Consider the following 21,707-nt stretch of genomic DNA (forward strand, 5'->3'; position numbering starts at 1 on the left):
TCTAATTAATTTATCGTAGTAGAAGTCAACAGTATATCTTTGAGTGTACTATACTCGTTAGGTAAATATATTGGACTTAATAGCGCTTTACTTGCCGTTTATCTACAAAATGGCCATAATATCCCTCATTCTGCGTATGTCCTGTTACAAGGAATTTATGGCATTTCGATCTAATATTATAGTACCGTTTTTAGAGCATACATATACATCCAAAGTATGTACTTGTTTTTTTGGTGGCCAGCGCAAATTGTCTGAGTGAAAAAGAAATTCAAGATCGTAACAGAGAGAAGAGAAGAGACCTATTACCCTTAGGGCAAGTTAATCAAACACAGCGTCTAAATAGCTGTTGACACCTTTTGTATAACGACTTTCTGCCATAAAATTAAGATAGAACCATCAATCTCGGTTTGCGAAATAAGTTAAGTGTCGTTCTTCCGCATAATCGATTAGTTAAATTAGTGAGGTGTAGAACGACACTAGTGCCGTCTGTCGGTAATGTTGTACAACTTTTAATGATCAGTGGATAGAAACATATGGCCCCATCTAGTAACCCTCCCAGATCGCCAGATCTAACCCCACTTGATTACTTTTTGTGGGGTTAGTTAAAGAACCAAATTTACAAGCGAAGGTACGATAACGTCGACGCATTAAAGACTGCAGTTAGAAAAAATACTCGTATAACCCAAATAGATGGTAGGACCATACTTAAGACAGTTTGAGCAGTTGAAAACGTGCCCAAAAATTTATTGAAAAACAAGGTGGCGTTGTCGAGCATCTATTTTAAAAAAAATATTATTTTAGTTTGTAAGATTATAAGTTAATGTTAAAAAAGTTTGTCGATACAATTTAATTGTTTCCTTTTGGGTGTCATAATTGCAATAATTTGTAACCTAGGAGAAAAGTCATTATAAACTTTTTTGTTTAAAATTTCATGGTTTAACAGAAAAAAATATAATATATAGGAGTTTCCGTTTAATTTTTTTTTTATTTTACTGAAAAATTGGAAAATATGATTCTCAATTGTTTTTTTTTTTTTAAATTTTTACCAGCGTTAAAAATGGTAGGTACTAGTTTGCTAGTTTAAACAACTTTGTATTTTCACTAATAACAAAGTTACCAATGCTGGACATTTAATTTGGACAATCCTGCATAAAATGCAATTTTTTGAGTTCTCTAAATGGAGCGATGTAATTAACAATTTTAGAGATCGCCTTCAAGAACGTATTGATCGAAACGGAAAACATCTACATAATGTTATTTTTAAATGAGTATTGTTTCTTTAATTCTTTTTAACGTAAACTAACATAGTATTAATTTTAAAAAAGTATCGGTATTTTTTTCTATCGTTATTTTAAAAATGCAGGTTTGACTGCATCACCCTGTATTACGAAAAAACGTATAATATGTCCTTAGTATTTAACTCAAAGTCGATATGATTAGTTAGACAGTTTTTTAATTTTATTTTAAAATGTCAATACAATTATTAACATAAATTGGAAAGTCTGCTGGTAATCACTTTTATTTGAACTTTTATTTATTTGCCTAAATTATCAGGTTATTTTTTATTTTGGGTTAAACATCTGATATAAAAAATTGAAATGTCGTGAAGCAATTGAAAAATGCTAGAAAAATTGTTTTTTCTAAAAATATATTTTATATTCCTATACTAAGCATTTACTTAAGTTAAACATAAAATATACATAGTTAATCTGATATATCAAATTTAATTGTACGTTGCTTAAAACAAAGAAAAATCCAGGTTCGTTAAAAAAAGAAAGTTGGGATGGATATACTTGAGTTATGGTTGGTAAATATGCCATTTTATATAAAATTATTTTGTTTTATAAATATACCATTATTTACTAAATTCATTGGCTTCAAAATAATTAATAAATAGGTTTTTGACAGTCTTTACAATATTTCCGGTATCTCGGGAACAAAACAAATATTGTCAATTATTAAATTATAATTATAATATTTATTACTATAATAATTATTAGAGTTGACCTTAAATTATCATAAAAATCAATGAATTTTCTCTCATTTTAATTAGATAGCATTCTTAAAACGGATTCTCTGTAAGTTAAATGGCACATTTCTTATTTAATTCATGTCCTCTAAATAGTCGCAGCCAATTTATTTAAAACAACGTTATGTAATTACGTAAACTGGGCAATAAAAGGAAAAAAGTTTAAATCTAAAACTTAATTCTAACGATCACGGAACATACAAGTAGAGAGATATGTACACATTTAAAAAATTATGAAAGATAATTTTCGATGACCATGTACAAATTTATTGTTGGCACAAACTACAAAAATTATTACTAGAACATTTTTTAGGAAATATTACACACCATAAATTCGTCAACATTATTGTTATTGGTCAAATAACTCTATTTAATGTAATAAATACATTGTTTGCGACATGTCCATCTATATTTACATAATTTTGGTAAATATTTACATTATAACTATTTTTTGTTGATATGAGTTCTTGCACTTTCAATTGTTCTACAGCTTAAACGTTAAAAAAACTTATTGCTGACTGGCAATTAATTCTTTGGGAATTGGTCTACAGTCATCGTTTTTCAATAATAATAAGTAATTTATAACTTTTAATCATACTATTTGATATGATTCTTAAAATGTTACACTTTTAGATCATATCAAATGTTTAAGTATAAATTCGGTTATAAACGATTAATTTATTATAATAAAAAGGGTGCCAACTGCAAACCATGAGCTGAAGTGAAAGTACTTTTCCCTGACTTTTGGATGTTTATACGTAAACATTTGGTGTTTCTGTGTTCACGTTGTTTCATTTTCTATCCCATGTTCCATTGTATAACCATGCAGATTCATCTCTGGTTTTGCCCCAGGAAGCTTCAATTCCATTTTCCTGCAATAAAAAAAAGTGTAAAAGCTAAATCCTATGGTTGTTTGCACTTTAAAATTTAGTGAATTCTTTTCTGTATATTCTGACAATGACTAATGATAACTGTAAGATTTGATAGCATTAATGAGAGTTTTGTAAGTTTTTCACGCTTTTTTTCACACTAATGCTGCAACGCAGATTAAGCGGAAAGGTGCTGATTTCGAATTAACAACATTTCGACCTAATTACACGTGGAGGTTATATAAGTCCTTAGCATATATAATATAAAAAAAATTATTTGGATTCTGTTTTATATACATTCGGATGTTATCTGTATATTGCTAAAAAGTTTTTGCGGTAAATTCAAATATTTGTTTTGGTTATTTAATTACTTTTACATACTAATTTAATATTACTTGGGGTCCACCAACATCCTTAGCGACCGTCAGTATGGCATTCAAAAATACAGGTCTACTGGCGATCTGTTGGCTTACGTAACGCATGCTTGGACCGAGGCTATTGAGAAATATGGAATCCCGTCCAATAGCTCTATAATTCAAAGGCATTCGAGAGGGTCTGGCATGAAAATCTCTTAAACGCACTATATTTTTATGGTTTCATCTATCGTTGCTTAGATTGGAGACTTCCTCGAGAACCGATCCATTTAGGTCGTGTGTCCCTCGAGAATGTATCCTGTCTCTTATCCTCTTTTTGCTGTATTTCAGTGACCTTCTCGACAAGACTTCTAATTCAGTATACAGATTTGCTGATGACAGTACATTGGTGTCTTTCTTCAAGTCGCCCAAATAGATGACATCAGCCTACACCTAGTGCCATAGGCGTCGCCGCGTAACAACTATTAATACTGATCTAAACATCATTTTGGAGTGGGGTGGGTGCATTCTGATTGAGTTTAACGCAGGTAAGATTCAGGTTGCTATATTTACAAATAAGGCTGCTTCTGCCGTCCCAACCTTTTGCTGCACAATGTCGTGATGAATTTATTGATTACTTAGTGGTTTTTCAATGACTGCTCTCTAAATCTATTTCTTCTTAGATACTCCGACACTTGATTTTTTTTCTTCCATTTTTCTTCGTAACTATACTAAGATTAATATATATATTTTATTTATTCACTTCTCTGTCTTCGTCAGTTTGCTTGTCAGGTGTGAAGGTTGGAAGCAATATGTCTTGGCTTGATCATATGGCAGGTATAGCTAGAGCAGGTTTTCAAAAACTTAGGGCTTTCTTAAAAACGAAAAGACCGCAATAGCATTTAACGCTTTACAAGGCTAACAGTCATCCATCTATTGAGTATTGCTCTCGCATATGGAGCTCTGCACCCAAACACACTTTGAAGCTGCTTGATTCCATCCAGAAGAGGGCCTATACATCTTATAGTAGATCCAGAGATAACTAGAATCTTGGACAATTTGGTTCTTTCAAACTAAACTATATCATTCTACCTGGAGCTATATACATGCAAGATCTACTCGACAGGTAGATGCGACTGTAACAAAGTTACAAGATTTTGTTTATAGAAATATGGGTAAGTCCGGGCAGTATTTTACCAAAATGGTTAAGCAAAGTCAATCAGCTTACAAAATCAAGTGCCCATTCTGAGATCTGTTCTGCTGTGTGGATTTGAGGTTAGGTTATACAGAACCGACCCTATGAGACAGTTCCAAAATAATTGCACTGAGTGCTAGTTTACGAATATGCTCTGATGCAGCCGAACAAAAAACCAATCCGCACCGGGTGAGTGCAAAGCGAGTCGAACACGCACTTACTACTGCTCTTTCTTATAGCGAAATACATTGGAAAAAATGTTTGGCACTAGGGTGGCACCGACCCTTGTTCGGTTTAGGTAAAAAACCGCACTGTTGCATTGCCAATGTTTTTTGGATTTAGCCTTCAGGGAAAAATTCAAAAATTGGCTGTTATTGATTGAGGCTATGTTTTACGTTACCTTCCCTTAAAATTTAGTTTTACTTTTATGCAATTATTTACCAAATATCCTAAATAATAACCGCCATGTTTTCTCCTTATGGGATACGAACTAGAGCCTCATGACCTCCCATGGCTCGTGCGGAACTGAGTGCACTCAGGGCAAAAAGTGCCACCTTGATGCTCCAATGGATTAAACAAACCTGCACTAATTACACCAATGGTTTGCAAATTTTGCTCTGGTTCCGCACTCGTGCAACATTCTTTCGCCAATAGAGTTCGTTATTAGTTTCTACCAGTCGAATTATAAGTCTGTTTGAGTTCGCATTGAGTGCGGCTTAGTGTAAACCTGTTGACAGTTAACCTGCCGCTTTCGAGCATAGCGTTTTCCATTTATCATACTAATGTATTGACAGTTATTGTTATCGTTCCGCCTTTTATTACTTTTGAAACTGTTGTTTGGGCCTATCTTTCTTCGGTTTTGTAGGGTAGGTGGGAAACGGGTTATTTGAAACAACGTTTTGTCACAATTCCGCTCGCAAAAAGGTTATATTGTTGTTTTGAACCAGAGAATCACTACATTTTCAATTTCTTGGAGAAGAATTTTTTCTAGACGTTCTTAGATTTTAAGGAATAATTTTCTTATATTTAATCATAGAACCTGTTATAGTATTAGGTTGTCATAATAAATATTGAATCACTACCTGATTTCTCCACTGTTTAAAAGCTTACCCAAGAAGCAATAGGCGACTCTAAGCTCCTTTAATTACTCAGAGTGGCGCCCAAGGCACTTTTTGATGATTTTCCTTCTATTTTTGTAGATAATCGTACAGCAAAGATTGAGCAGTCGACAGATATCCCAGATCGACAAGGTTAGAGAGAGTCTTTTTGTGTTGTGCGTAAATTAATTTGCGTACACGGGAAAGAACTTCGTACACGGCTTGCGTACACTTGCGTACACGGCTCCTGAATATCGAGTGCATCTGCAAATACCTAAAACGTCGTTAAATGGAGAAGTCTGTGGAATCAGCTTCTAAAGAACGTCTTTCCCGAATATTACAACTTGCAGAACTAAGAAAAATATCCAGAGGCACCTTCGTAGCACTGGCGTTACTCGTGGTACTCGTGTACCATAGGGTTTGCTCTTTTGTGCAAAAGCATTCCGTATAAAAAAAATAATATAAGAATAAATCTAAACGTAATATAGATTGTATTGTAATAATATCCACACCATACCACAATGCAGTAGCGCAATATGGATTTAGCAAGTGTATTAAATTATACTGTCAAAACATTTTTCGATTTTTTTATCCATTTCTACGATATGTTCTGTCCATCGCAAGAGCTTATCAATAGACTTTTTCGACAAAGAAAACTAATATCGCCAAGTTTCTCTTATGCCAATTTTTCTATAAAAATTTCATGTTAAACCATATCAAACGCCTTCGGTTCTTGTTTTTGGAATCCCAACTGGTTCTTGTAAATATATTTCTTAAGTCAATCTCATTTCAAGAGTCAAGTGGTGCATTTCGATCAAATGATTTATCTTCATCGGACTCAACATTTAGTTTTGCTTATAAAAAACAATCAAAAACATACATATTTTATTTTTAGAAAAGACTTCCTTTGAAGAAAATATCTTCCTTATTAGTATATTAATGTATTTGTTCGAAATAGGATCAGTTGAAGCCATCAAATCTAGGTTAATGTTGCTCATAAAAATAAAAGAACGATTTAAAAAAGGCGGAAATATATAACTGAATCAAAAATGTTTTTATTTACTTTGCAAAACCTAGCCCTAATGGAATATTTTTAAAATATCGTCAGATACACAGATATAGATTTCAGTAAAACTTGAAAATACCCTACGAAGGGTTTAAGGATATACTAAGTAAATTTAGACATGACACTCAGTTTTAAAATTTGACAGTTTTAAACACCTCAAAAGAGTAATTGCTGTAAAATCCCTAGTAATATCAACCCTAAGACTTACCGCAAACTGCGAATGGTTCATCCCACTGGTGCTCAAATAATCCATGTTTGAATAATAATAATTATTATAACAATTTGACGAGGAGTTCGTTGTCATTATGCTGCCCTGTGACGTTGCACACCATCTTGTCTGATCTATGGGGAAATGATCTATGGACGCCGGTGACCATATAGAATTTGCCGAATTGCTGTACGTAGTCGAGGCAATCTACAAATAAATATTATTTTATGAATTACAATACTATTTATGACTATGCTAATTTCGACTTCAATACTTAATTTTTGACTGTGTAATAAGTAACATTTATATGTGTGACATGATCGTTTTCTATGAGAGCTACTTAAAATATAGAGCGTATCTGTAAGTTAAAAAAAAACAAATAACCTGATTTTGTTTAGTTGATGTATTTTTTAAGCCACAAACATAGATCATTTTATGTACCTTGGATTGAAGATGTCCCCGCAGAGAGCAAAACGTATACCAAATAATAATCTCAGATAATTTAATTTTTGACCTAAACTCAATAACTAGTTTATAAATAATATTCAAAAAATAATAAGCAAATAATAGTAACATGTTAATTAAATTATCTTTTAATAATAATTTATTTAAAGTAGACATTTGTGTTTGCTATGAAATATATTTATACAAAACAGCTAAGTATGCTGACTCTAATTACCAAAAAAAATTAAAACTCATATTACAGAATAGATACAAATATATTCTAGGATTTTATAGGAATTTATATACAGCTGCCGTCAACGATAATCTATTTTAAGTTTTTTTTACCATCAAAGGTGGAGCTTATCATCAACTTCCCTAAGCGGTAACTTTGAAAAATAAACTGCAAACTAGAATATTGGCGGAGGCAACTATATACAGGGTGTTCATTTGAAAACTTCCCACCACGGATTTATCAAAAACCAGGTTTGTCAAGGGGGACAACTTTCTAACCTAAAATTACTTCACCTCCTTTCACCCTCTGCCCCCAGGGTCATCCCCTTAAAAATTTTAAATGGCAAGAGGTATCGAGTAATAGCTTGTTTAAAAGGTCTTTCAAAGTTTTTTATTTTGACGTTTGATTTTTCTAAATCGGTCGATTCGTTTTCGAGAAAATTCAAAAAATCTTTATCTTAAGTGTTCAAAATGTTAACTTATGATTCAATTCAATAAAAATTTAAAAAAAAATTAAATAAATAAACGCTCAGAAGAATAAAAACATTTGTTTCTTAGCTTATTGTTGATTATAGTTTGCCCACAATAACACCTATAATTTAATCCATGTTAAAAATAATTCTACGCTCCTTTTATAAATGTGTTTTAATTATAACTAAAAAAACCTAGACTTAGGTAAGAGATGTAATGTATAAAAAATTAATTTTATATTGTTTTTTTAAAAAAAATTTTTTTAACGGATTGTACCTGAATGTAATTTTAACTGTGTCGTGGTTTTTGTTTTTTGTTGTTTTAATTTTTGTACACGTAAAGAACATTTATTTTAATAGTGTTTTTATGTACTTGAAATGACTGAAGTCATTTGAAATTGAATCCATTTCAGTGTCCTGAGGATGACTTAATATAAGTCGAAACGTCGACATTTAGGTAAACAGGTTTCTGTTTTATTTCTGACCCCACTCAACAACCCTCCGCAATATTGAAGATATTGGGTCACAAACACGAAACTGAAAAAAACTATATTTTATAAAAATAACCTGATGATTTAAAACCAATACGTTATTAAGATATACAATATGACGGTACAATACATCGCGGCAGTTTTTTAAACTTCTTAACATTTGGTAAGATCCTCTAGGACTAGGACGTAGTAGAAGAAGGAAAGTAATTGAATAAGGAAGATTAATGAAAACAAAAAGTTATACATAAAATCAAGTCAAGGCCGTAACCAACCTTTAACCAGCCGGCTTGTTTCTTGCCTTTTTTAGAAGGTATAATACAACATTGGATTAAGCATTAGATGGCAATATGGTGATCCAATTTTCTCTAGTATTCATATCTTTTAAAGCTCCTTTAACTTTGTTTTATTTTCTACGTTTTCATGAAGGATTAAAAATTTTTTTATAATAAGCATAAAATATTTAAAAAATCAACCCAGTTATATTTAATCGAATAGGGATTCTGAAATATATGGTTGGAATGGAAAGTGACTGACTATTAGAAATTATTAGAGAAAAATAAACTTACAAGGTTTTTGATGGCAAGCGCTACAAGAATGCAGAAATTTATAAATTAATCAAAACTAGAATTAAAGAAAAAAGGTCAAATCAACCAAGGTGCTAAACAAATAAGAAACAAACGGAAGGCATTTAAAACTGCTTATCATAATTGTAAAAAATACAATAGTCAGAGTGAAGTCCAAAGGAAAAATTGTGATTTGTTTGAACTGCTTGATAATATGCTAGATGGTCGGCCTTTTTCTGCCCTTTAGGGGTTTGATATTGAATTTGAAATAGACCGAGCATAACTGCTAATTTACTTGCCGAAATGCTCTCCCTCACTTCTTACTGTGAAGTATCAAGGAGTCTTTATCACCTTTAGACCAATGGAAAACAACACCATCTGTACCAAAAAAAAACTTACAGACAAAAGAAAGAGAAGGTTTTGGAAGGATTTTTTTGAAAAGCAAGAATAAAACGATTCATTGACTATCAAAAAGAAGCTTAAGAGAGATTGACATTAACCAAAGCACAATATTCAAAAAATATTTTAAATGCTTTTCAAGGAGAAATAGAAATTATTGTTAGAAATCAACATGTAGCTCTTGCCTAATTTATGCACCTGGAGTTTTAAGTTCACATAGCAATAATGGAAACATATCGGCATCTTTTTTTTAGTTTCAGTAATTTAGATTTATAAACAAAGAGAATGAGAATAATAAAGATGCAGAGAGCTCACAGATTAAAAAAAAAAGGAAAAGAATACATTTTCAGTTAAACATTTCTAATTGCATTGTGTAAAAGCATACTAGTTTAAATTTTTTTATGCCAACTTTTAACTGTATTTTATACTGGTGACTGGTTTGACAAATATAATGTCAAAGAAATTGAAAAAACAGTTTTTTTTTATTAAAATTTTTATTTAATTTATTTTGTTTAAAAAAATGTATACATACAACATATATATTTTGGCAAAGTACAAACAATACATATCGAATTAAGGGTGTAGTCATATAAATTTTTTAAACTAAATTAGATCTCCTCAATGAAAATGCTTGCATACAATTCTAATTTATCTAATAGTGGCCCCTTTAAGATAATCATGCTCTCGGGTGGTACTCTTCTTGGAATTATTTCTACTTCTCGCATAGCATCTAGCCAATTGTCAATAAATGTATCTTTATTAGTTTCCACTATGTTATATAAGATCATACATATAGGTTCATAAAAAAGATAAGGTGTGTCCACATTATTAACTTTTACCTTGAAATTTGGGGGAAAATTGTAAAATAATGGATTCGAATCTTTTAACACTTGACAGCTTCATGACAATCATGACAGCTTCCCGGACAACCTTTCCTGTTTAGAAAGTCTCTATAATCTATTTTGGGCTTAGACCATTGAAAGGCTAGAATTAGTAAATAACAACTTTGAGTTCAACATTGCACAGGGCCAAGGAGGGTGTTTTCTTTACAAACATATTCATCGATTCTCTGTTGTCAAGTTTACACTCATTTTAAAAAGAGGAAATTTTCAGCTATATATCAACACATATAATGTTAATTTAACTTGTTGATGTTAGATTTTGGATTAAAAATAAAAAGTTAAAATGATATATGTTATTCTTAGCGCAAAAATAACATCTTCAAATTTAAAAAAAACTAACATTCTGATTCCTGCTCCGCAGGCAAAACCTGATGGCATCTTGTGAATTGTCAACTTGACAAACGGCTTTGTGTTTACATGCGGCATTTGTGTATTTATGCATTTTTTCTTTAGTTTTTGTCATACCGTCATATCGAGGGACAACCGTCGTCATAAACGTATAATAATAAAAACTTATTAGGAATTTTTTTATATAAATTAAATATAAAATATTTAATTTATATAGAAATGCTTTTTAATAGATAAATAGTAAGTACCATCGTGCCGAAAAAAAACTGGATATTAAAATTTAGGTAGGGAATTGTCTCGTAGTCTATTATAGTAAATCGCATTCCTTGGGTATGGTATGCATATTTACGCATTATGAATTTTTGGAGTCCTAATAATTACATATTTAAATAATAATATTAATACCAAATATTTTTATTTTTCGATGTTTATTTTTATTTGGAACACATTTTATAAATAAACCAAAACTAACTAATCGCACCGTCGTTATCAATTACAGCTTGCAAACGTCGTGGCAGACGTTTTCAATTGGGTTGATATCAGGGCTTTTCGAGGGCCACGGTAAAACTTGAATTTGTTTTTAGCATTATCATGTTGGAAGATCTTGTCCATAGACTACACCAACCGATCATAACATTGTTCAGGATATTGCAATATCCTAAGGCATTTAGCCTTCCCTGCACTATTTGACAAACGCCTGGTCCTCTAAAACTAATCCAGGTCCAAACGTTCATACTAAAACGTCCACTTTGATTAGTCTTATGTGTATATCTTTCATTATATCTGATATTAGAAGGCCTGTAAACGCAAATTTTGCTATTATTGCGCAATTGAGGTTTTTTCATCCAAAAATATTACCGTTTCCCATATGTTGTTTTGATGTGCATATTGATGGGCAAATTCTAATCTTCACTGTTTGTATGCTTCAGCCAAAAATATTTTATTTGTTGCACAGCAACTTTTAATTTCCGAATTTCTTATCCTGCTGGAGCTGTATTAGCAAAACCAGGAAAATGCGTGTCTTGTTTCGCCTTTATTGCTGTTTTAAACGGATTGCTTCTTAGAAAGTCAACTAACTAACATCTTGAATATCGTTTGAAATTTTTGGTCGTCCAGAACCTGCATTTCCTAAAGTCGAAATTATACCCATTTGTAGTTACGTCATCCAGGTGAGAAAAAACGTAGATATTTTTGCCAATCAGTATTAGGTTAGAAACTTTACCATCGCCTTCAGAAATTAATAGTCTGCTATGTATTTTTATATGTTCAGAAATTAACAAATGATTTATTTTAGCAGCATATTATTATGTTTTTATATTCGTGTATATACTTTCATTCCCTAAAAATTTAAAAAAATCTTGTAGTATTTATTGTATTACTAACAAACTTAACAATTAACAAATATTATTATAATTAATCATAAATAATGGGACATAAACAACAAGTCCGAAAACGGAATTGCACTTCAAATTGAGAATGTAATAGAGCGAGCCGCAGATGCAACAAAATTGAGCACAACGACGATCGCAAATATAAAGAAGAATGGGATAAAATCAGATCAGGATTACGCTGCTCATATATTTTCCAAGCAAAAGACCGCAAAAACCAAATCTACAACATATTTGAAAAGTAAAATTCGGCACGAGCAGTAGACGTAACAAAACCGAGCTTACAAAAATTGTGAATAATGGTATAAAATTATTTTAACTCACTGGGAAAAATTTAAATACTGACAATTTAATTTACTTGTTCATAAAAAAAATGCTGCTTGAAGGAATATGTTAACACATTAAAATGAAAATACCATTCCAAAAAATAAAACATACAAACTCAAAAAAAACACGCCATATTGCAACGATATGGCGTGTTTTTCATTACCAAGTTAATGAAATTGCAACGATATGATTGAATACTTAAACGATGATCATAAAATAAAATTTGCTAGAACAAAAAAAGCTTAATTAATCTCGTCAGTATTGTCAGAGTCAGAACTGAAATCCGAGATATTGTCTTCGTCATCGTCGTCTTCGTCAGTCGTAATCACAAGTAGCAGAATGTCATAGGCATCACACACTTGTATTGACTCCCAAGCCTTTTCAATTACCTTTTCTGTATGAAAAACATATTTTTGCCAATGATCTATAGAAAATTCGTTTATTACCCTTTCCCATGTAGTCAGAACTTCTGAAGGTGACTCCTTAAAATTGGAAATATATTGATAATATTTTCGTTTACATTCCGACCATACCATTTCAATTGCATTAAACCGGCAATGCTATGGTGGCAGTCGAAAAATTTTGTGTCCTAAAGGTTTAACATATTCATCAAGGAAGTACTTTTTTTCACTAGGGCAATTTCTGCGTACAATACTCCATATTTTATCTTTCATGGCTTTTTCTGGAAAGCCAATATTCTTTTTCTTCAACCATTCGGTCAGTCTCTGCTTTGTCCAAGATTTTCTCGGTATTTCTTCTAATAAACCAGAATGGTAACTTGCATTATCCATGATTATAAATGACTTTGGGGGAAGATTTGGAACCAGCTGAGTTTTAAATCAGTTTTCGAAGTTTTCCCTGTTCATATTATCATGATAATCTCCCGTCTTTATTCCACTCTTGAATATTAAATTTGCACCCTTGATGAAGCCATCTTTGGTTCCGGCGTGGACCACGATATAACGATGACCTTAAAAATAAAAGATAATTCAATTCTCTTCTTTTAGAAATCATTCTTCCAGAACATAATTTTAAAATAATTAATAAGTAATGTTCCATGCACATACGAGTCGTGTATAGAGTTAAATTCCCTCATATTGTCTTCAAGAGAAATTATATGAAACTATGAAACTGATGAAATTATGAAGTTAGAGGGCCCTTACAAGGGCAATAGTTTTTATTCAAAAAAAAATCTAAAAAGATAACCAGATAATTTTTACCTTCACTGTTTTTCCTTGAATCCATGTGCTTGATGTCATCTTGCCAGCTACTACGAAACGATCCCTTGCTAAAAATCCACGTCTCGTCAATGAAAACTGGAGTAAAACCTTCCGGACCTACATATCTATTTTTGATATACTCCCTTAAAAAATCGATTCTTTTATGAACAATATTTGGCAAGTCCATCAAATATTTTCTGTTATTTGATTTTTTCTACTTGAAGCCAATGGAAAACTCAAAATATTCAATTTCTTCCCTGAACTTTTCTCTTATTGTTGCAAATATTACATATTCTTTTCTGGCGTACATAGAATAAATTCTGTCCCGAATTCTATGTTTCTAATATGTTGTAATTTTGGTTTTGGCTGTCTTTTGCTTGGAATATATACGGGCTGCGTAATCCTGATATGATTTTATCCCATTCTTCTTTATATTTGCAATCGTTGTTGTGCTCAATTTTGTTGCATCTGCGGCTCGCTGTATCACATTCTCAATTTAAAGTGCAATTCCGTTTCGGACTTGTTCCTTTTCCAGTTAAAAAAAAGCCAATATATTTAAAATCATCAGCTGCGATTGTTCATTATACCTATTATATCTTTTTTTAGGCATTATCTAACACTTTTCGAAATAACTTTCAAGAACAAGTTGACAAACCAATATTTTTGATTGACAGTGACGGATATTTTACATAACCTAGTATATAAAAGATGAATAATCATCAGACACCAATTTTTTTCAAAAATTTGTTGTCGCCGCTGTTTGGAATATGTTAAACAAAGATAAACAAAAATGACGTCATTACAAATGGGAATAATTTCGACTTTACAATAGCTCCATATTCTGCAATTTTTGCCTTAGCTAAGGAAACGGTATTTTTACTAATGCCCTTTTTCTTCTGCGATTCTTCTTATAGGAACTCCATTCATCAGACGAGTGTATAATATCGCTTTTTGTTAAGGAGATAATGCAGGCATTTTGAAAGAACGATTTTGTTGACGCGGCTGTCACAAAATTAAATTAACTTTGACAACATCAAAATATATTATTTTAATAGACCAAGAGATTTAGGAGATTTTGCTGTCCCAGTTTTTTTTTGGTACGATAGTACCTTTACTCTAGTGAAGTACTTTAAAAAATTCATAAAGAGTTCATAAACGGTAATATTGTTATAATTTAAAGCATAATCTATTAATAATAAATATTTATCATGTAAATATTTTTTGACGACGTCACTGGTAAAGATTACTTGTATCTGTGGAATCAACAATGCGATCGAGCGGCATTGCGATATTGTTGCCTTTTTCTCTAATACAAGTAATATACGTTATCTATATTCATTTAACTTTGAATGTGGACTTCTTGATAAAGTATCTTATCATATTTTATGAAAAAAGATGCATCATGTTTTATTAAAGAGGAATAGTATCGTTTTGCGTGTATCAAGATAAGTGACAAGTTTTTATGATATTATGAAGTCCGTTTTTTTCTATTTCTACATAAGCATTTGACATCATTGTATCAGAGATATTGCAAGTAAACAAACTGCCCATAATTCCACGGCAATGCTAATTCTAGCCAATTATGAATGAAATTAAATATAAATTTTCAATGTTCTAAGATTTTGGGTAGTTGAGTGGTAAAGTAGGTATATTTAAGCCATTGATAGCCCCTACAACATTTGGAATATCACATATTTCTTATCAAAATTTTCAAATCCACTCATAACTTCTCTGCTTCAATATAATGTAGCATCTTAAAATATTCTTCCTAAAATTCCTTTATAACTGCCTCACAAAATGCATAAAGACATTTATGTACTAAGCACTTATTGGTCCCAAATTGGTTAGCACTAACTCTGTATTCAGCATATTACGAGAAGGTAGACAGGGCTGTGGCACTGTTTTTTTTTAACAAAATAATGACTAAATTTTATTCTGAGAATAAATATTTTTCCAATCGAAAACAGAAAAATCTAAATGATGCTTTGGAGATTCGGAAATTACTAATAAAGCCTTCATGAGTGAAATGTTGCTTCACAATTCGCTCTCACAAGATATTTATTCTTTTTTTTCGTCACCAACGCTTCTTTCTATAATTTTTTCTAATTGATACCTTATTTTTATGAAGTTTAAACTTGGTTATAGATGATCAAATTTACTTGATGTAGGAACATTCTTATATCATTTTGAATTTTTAGTTGCCTCTTGATAAAAAAAATATTTTAAATTAGTAATAAGATTAAAAATAAGAACTACCAAAAATAGTGTTTTGATCATTTTGTAATAGAAGTTTCTACTATGCCACAAGAGAAATATAACATAAATCGCCACTTTTTTAAATACTTGCACGACATGTCCTAGTCGTCCTATTGACAAGTGACATATAAGTTGTCAAATCTCAGAACAGATTCAAATCGATTTAAATCCTTCATGAAAACGTAGTATTTATTTACAGTTGAAACAATTGCTTGTTTGTTGCAACAATACCACCGGTTGGCTATAATTAAGATATATATGAAGGGCTTGGGGAAACAAGGGTCTTAAACCAAATTTTACTGAAAATCGAGGTTTATTTATGATTAACTGAACTCACGCCATTTGCAAAGGAATATAAAATATTTTGTTATCTATGCAAAATTTTTTAAATAATTTTAGTCAACAAGCGGTCAGACAATTTGTCTGAAAGTGCTTTTAGTGCAGATGACAGTATAGCAGACAGAGATTATTATCTAACTGACAGTGGGCCTGAATCACTATCTAAATCTGAAATAATGATACGTAAACTAAATTGTGCGTTATGCCTTTTTTTTGCCGTAATTTTAGGTAAACGTGTATTCTTAAAAATCTCAAAAAAGATTTTTCTTGGGTATGCAATAACCAATTTGTATAAAAACAGAAAGATTCATGTTAGAAGCTAACATATTGGCAAGAAACTTGTTGCCGTATGAAAAAAAAAATCGAGTTTTGGATTGGGCTCTCGGATCACCCGATTTTAACCCTATAGAGAATCTTTGGCCGCACTTAGAAAACCAAATTAGAAAAAGACACATCAAAAATCAGAAGAATAGTTTTGCAGAAAAAAAATTAATGAATTGTAGTTTTTGTTTTATATTTTAAAAATGTTTCCATATATTTGTTCGCCACGGTAAGTATTTTTTAAAGACTATTGATAATAAAAATGTGCTTAATTATATTTTAAATATTGAGTGTTTCTTATTGTAATCAAAGAATTTCTCAAACTTACTTTAAAAAACTAGCATTTTTGAATGTATTTTATTAATAACAGAAAATGTAACATCACCCTACATCCAAGTGATAGCACTCGTATTAGTGTATGAAAAAGAACCTTGAAGAGTAATAAATTAAAATGCTTTTAACAAAAGTTTTCCTCAGGTATTTTTTTCAGGGCCCTCTACACTAAAACAGCTTCACTACAGCTACAAACAACTAATCAATACTAACCGTGGGAGAATTAGTGCTGCCGCACGTGACAAGAAGTTGAGGCTTAACGTAGTTCGGACTGTCTCTAAGGTGTGGCGCCGTATGTATAGAGGGCGAACTGGCTGAGGAACTGAAAATTAGGAATATAATTCTATATTTGCATAAAAATTTAGCCTACAGTGAGTTATACTAGTAATAGATCAAACCATTTAATAATATATACAATGCTGCATAATAAGTCTTACCTCGTACTAGTGTTATTATTATTACTATTAACAGAAACGGGTGGTGTCGCTGGCGAAGCTTTGGTGATAATCGTCGCTGGCGATGTCTTGGTTTTAATTCTTGGGGTGGCCGCAGGTTTTTCGGAATTTTGCGATTGATTGTGCTGCGTCACTTGTTTTTGCTGCTGTCGGCATTTAGCTCTTCTGTTTTTAAACCACACCTAAAAGACACAATAAAACTCTCAATGTACTTGAATAATAAGGCCAATATAAATTTCACACTTTGGAAAATCTAATGCGCAATATATAATTAACTCTTGGATTACTCTATTCAAAATGGATCGAACTTGACTTTTTATGCGTAATACTGGTTAAAAAGTTACGAGTAAAGGATAAAAAATTGTAGAAGCTTTTGACTTTGGCTTAGTCGACAAAGATACGCAATAAAAGTTTTAAAGGACTTATTTTCCACTGTGGTTAATTTGAAAATAAATGTGTGAAAATATTAGATAATCTATTGCAAAAACCTTATTTACATTACACGTGATATCCTATATAATGTAATCAAATTATTATATCTAATGTGATAACTAGATGGTTCTTTTTAAATTGTGGTAGCCCATATTTACCCTGCAATGCACTAAAATATAAAATCTATTATATTTCTTAATAATTCTATTTTTTTAGCTTATATCGAGTTTGTATGACGCTAATACAAGATGCAACCAGCAGGGTTGCCACTAGGCAGTAGCTCAAGAAAAGTTATATTCGACGCTGTAGATCCATTAATAGAAGTGCATTTTATTTATTTCTTTATTCATTTATCAAAATATTACCACAAAAGAAAACTGTTAGTACCTAAGGTAATTTTATAGTCGTTGTTGCCTATTTTATAAGCCAACCAGGGAAAAGAGAGCTCAAATAAATTATAGGGATCCCATATTCGTTGTAATTTTAGGTATCTTGGTTATTTTAAAAGGGTTATTAAAATTATTGAGGATAAAGTACCAATATTCAGGGTAAATGATTATCGCCATTGCGGATAACAATTGTGGGTGGTGGTGGTGGTTATTAAAGACAGTTTGAGATTTGTAAGCTTCAAGAGCATTCAATTGTTAGACCAATTTTCCTCTATTGTTCAATATTATCTTAAACACAGTTTGGTGATGCGTCTATGAATGCTTTGATATAAACGTGGCCTTTGAACTGTTTTACAGCATTTTGAATAATATTTTTGAGACAACGGTTCCTTACAAATTGAGTAGGAAAAGGAGGTATCTAACTTGGTATGACAAAAATATTATTATTAACTTAATTGAATATAAGGAAAAAAGTTACAAAAAATATCGCCCAAACAAAACAAAAACTTTAAAAACATAGATCAATAAAGTATATAGGAATTATATTAGGAAAACTGAAAAAAATATATGGAATAACAGCTCCGAATTCTGGTCTTTTGTACAGGCAAAAAGTTCTTCCCAAATACCAGGCACACTAAAGGACGGAGATTGGGAGCATTCTGCCCCCCAAAATGTAATGTACGTCTTTTCCAGTTGGTGTCTTTATCAAGTCCGATCTCTCCTAAAACTATGAATATATTGATAAATAAAACTACTTATATATGAGAGATTGATGAAAATAAAATAAGATTTTTATCTAAGAAACTTAAAAATAGACTGACAGCTGGAAACCTTAGTTTTCTCGTGAAGGACTGTATAGGAGCTCTTACTTCACCCTTATGCTTTCTTTTTAATTTGTCCATAACTACCGGAACATTTTCAATATGTTGGAAAACAGCGCTTGTTACATATTTAAAAAGGGAGAATCTTATGCAATTAGTCTCTATAGTCAAATTTATTCTTAGGTTAAATCGTTTGTCCTTGTTGACCAACATCAAGTGGTTAAAATCTGTCCTCACATAATTTGTTTTAGATGAGAATAGCATAACTTCTTTTCATCTGCAGTCTACTAGGAGTCCCTCACACTATCTTATGGCTCAAAGATGGATGTGAAGAACTTCAAGAATTCCGAGATTCTAGAATGTTAAGCTCATTTAATAGAACAACGTCGCTCAAAAGTTGATCATTTGATCAAGATACTTGATTACAACAGTCTTGTACTAAATGGTTGTCAAAAGAATAAGAGTTCAAGAATTATTTTACATTTGCCATAATATGTTTTTGCTTCGTCATTTATTTCCATCGTATTACTACCAGAATGATTTATTAAAATTGGATGAATATAATAATGGATGAATTTTATTTATTATTCAAACAGAGGGTTCGTACAAAGTGAGTACAAAGTTGACACAAAGTAAGCGCATTAAAAATTTCGTAAGTTGGCCAATATAATTTCCTTCGATATGGATGCTGTCTGCAAGATGACGAAAAGTAGTAACGTGCATGCTATAGGTACTAGTTTCGACATGCTTGATTTAAAACGCATAATATTATAAAATTGTTACACACAGTGGCAATTTGTAAAGTTTTAATGCAAATATTTAACAAAATAGAAGAGTTGGAAAACGCGATTTGGAATAACTCGCAAACAGCATGGGGGAACTAGAGCTACTATATTTTTTGTGAAGAAATAGTCCGTACTTGCAGTGGAGTTGCAGATTAAGTTTAACAGAAAATCACACAGTCTCTATCCACTTGTTTATTTTACATATGGTTTCAAACATGTTTCGGAAACACCGGTGTCCATCATCAAGAGATAAAAAGTTTACAATTGGCACAAGTTACACACACCGAGTTTATGCCATTAAAAATCTTTTATTTTGGATTTCTATTATATTAATATATTTTAGCCACAGATCGCGAAAAGTCTTCCTCTTAGTGCCCCTCAGATATCAAATTTCAAAGGTCATAACTTAAATTAAAGATCCCATTGAGTACTATTAACCTACACCAGAAATAAGAATCCGGTCTAATACAAATAAAAAAATCAGATAGTGTTTACTTACGATTCTGAAAATCCGAGTGCATTAAGAACTGCTAAGTATTTAACAAAATGAAACTCGGAAAAGAAGTACGTCACAATTATGTCAGAAAACTAATTCTCAAATTTGAAGAAATACAATTAGTGGTAAACAGGAAAAGGGCTCAAAGAAGAGTACTTGATGAAGCGACACAGGAAGAAGTGTTAAGTCATTTTTGTTATAAATCCTATAATGTCCCTATGGCAAAATTCAGAACATGAACTAATTATGAAGTTAATCAACAGGTACTTACATTGAATCATATGCATCCAAAAAAATGTGAATTCTCTAAAAGTTGCGCGAAGAGTTTTTTCTTTGAAGGATACTTGAATGGTGAGAGGTATTTAGAGTTTTTAGAAAATGACTTGGTTCCATGCCTTGCCACTTTATACCCCGATCCAGAAGACCCGGATATATTAGATAATTCCTTATGGTATCAGCAAGATGAAGGTCCAGCCCATTACACTCGTCCCGTGCGCCAGTACCTGGATACCGTTTTCCCTGGACGTTGGATTGGTCGGATGTTAATCGGCCAAACAACATTGAAGACTTAAAAATTAGAATAACGGAAGAAATAAGATTGATAGAACCTTCTGTTATCGATAACGTTTTACAAGAATTTCAGCATCGACTGGGATATTGCCATGAGGTTTGTGGCAGCCATTTTCAACAGTTAATAAATTAATTAAAATAGTTTTATGTATTCTTGCTTGATATAAATAACTCTTCCAAAAATAGCCTTTTATTGTGTTCAATCGTCAACGGTCGAGTTTAGGTATAGGACATGGTAATGAAATGTACTTAGAATTTGATGTAGAACCTAAATCTAAAATAAAAATCGACATGTCCGAGCGTTTTTTTTTTGAACATACCCCTGAATTTTAAATGAATTTATTCCAATCTTTACGTTCGCACTGTATATAAAAATGCACTGTATATATATATATATATATATATATATATATACAGTGCATTTTTTTTTGTCTCGGGTCATAGAGTTTTACGTGTAATATTTTCAACCCCATGTTAGAACCTGTTCTATTTAATCGATAGGATTGAAACTTGGAACAAGTGAAGTTTAAGTTAACAGACTTTAAAAAATCCCATTATTTTGCGAACAGTTTGTGAGAAACTTATTTAAAATACGTTTTTCGGATGAAAAAGTTTGCTTTTCTACACCTTGTAACCTTCATTACTTTACACTTCAAAGCAGGTAGACAAATATCTGACAGTGACACAAAATAATTTTTAAATTGCTCCATTGAAATTGTTCAAAAACTCTTTAAAATGTCGATTTACACTACGAAGGAACCGTCCCGTCCCGTCTAGATCAACTGTACAACGGTTTCATGAAAAATTTATTACGATTGGATGCATCGCCAGTTCTCACTTACAAGAAAAAAGAACCGAAACTGTAGTAGGCGAAGAATTTAAAATGGAGGCCGTTGAAGAAGATCCAACA

At 31.6% G+C, this 21,707-nt stretch overlaps 1 protein-coding gene and 1 long non-coding RNA gene across 4 annotated transcripts in view; both read right to left on the minus strand.

Moving 5' to 3' along the window:
- Positions 1-2,031: 2,031 nt before the first annotated feature.
- The window catches only part of LOC126740509 (homeobox protein OTX1-like), a 102,871-nt gene continuing 83,195 nt past the window's right edge, over positions 2,032-21,707 (minus strand). The window contains exons 5-8 of one of the 3 annotated variants that reach the window (XM_050446572.1): positions 17,287-17,486; positions 17,063-17,171; positions 6,818-7,024; positions 2,032-2,901 (exon numbers count right to left, since the gene is read on the minus strand). In XM_050446572.1, the coding sequence (XP_050302529.1) occupies positions 2,821-2,901; positions 6,818-7,024; positions 17,063-17,171; positions 17,287-17,486 (597 nt within the window). In that variant the 3' untranslated portion in view covers positions 2,032-2,820. The remainder of the gene's footprint in view (positions 2,902-6,817; positions 7,025-17,062; positions 17,172-17,286; positions 17,487-21,707) is intronic. The other 2 variants (XM_050446573.1, XM_050446571.1) reach the window with 2 other exon arrangements.
- Positions 11,050-14,425, minus strand: LOC126740510 (uncharacterized). Its single transcript, XR_007661929.1, has 3 exons — positions 13,601-14,425; positions 11,524-13,350; positions 11,050-11,463 (listed from the first exon to the last, which is right to left on the minus strand). It is a non-coding gene; the product is annotated as an uncharacterized LOC126740510 (long non-coding RNA).

The sequence above is a fragment of the Anthonomus grandis genome, chromosome 9 (assembly GCF_022605725.1).
Source record: "Anthonomus grandis grandis chromosome 9, icAntGran1.3, whole genome shotgun sequence".
In the NCBI taxonomy this organism is placed as follows: domain Eukaryota; kingdom Metazoa; phylum Arthropoda; class Insecta; order Coleoptera; family Curculionidae; genus Anthonomus; species Anthonomus grandis.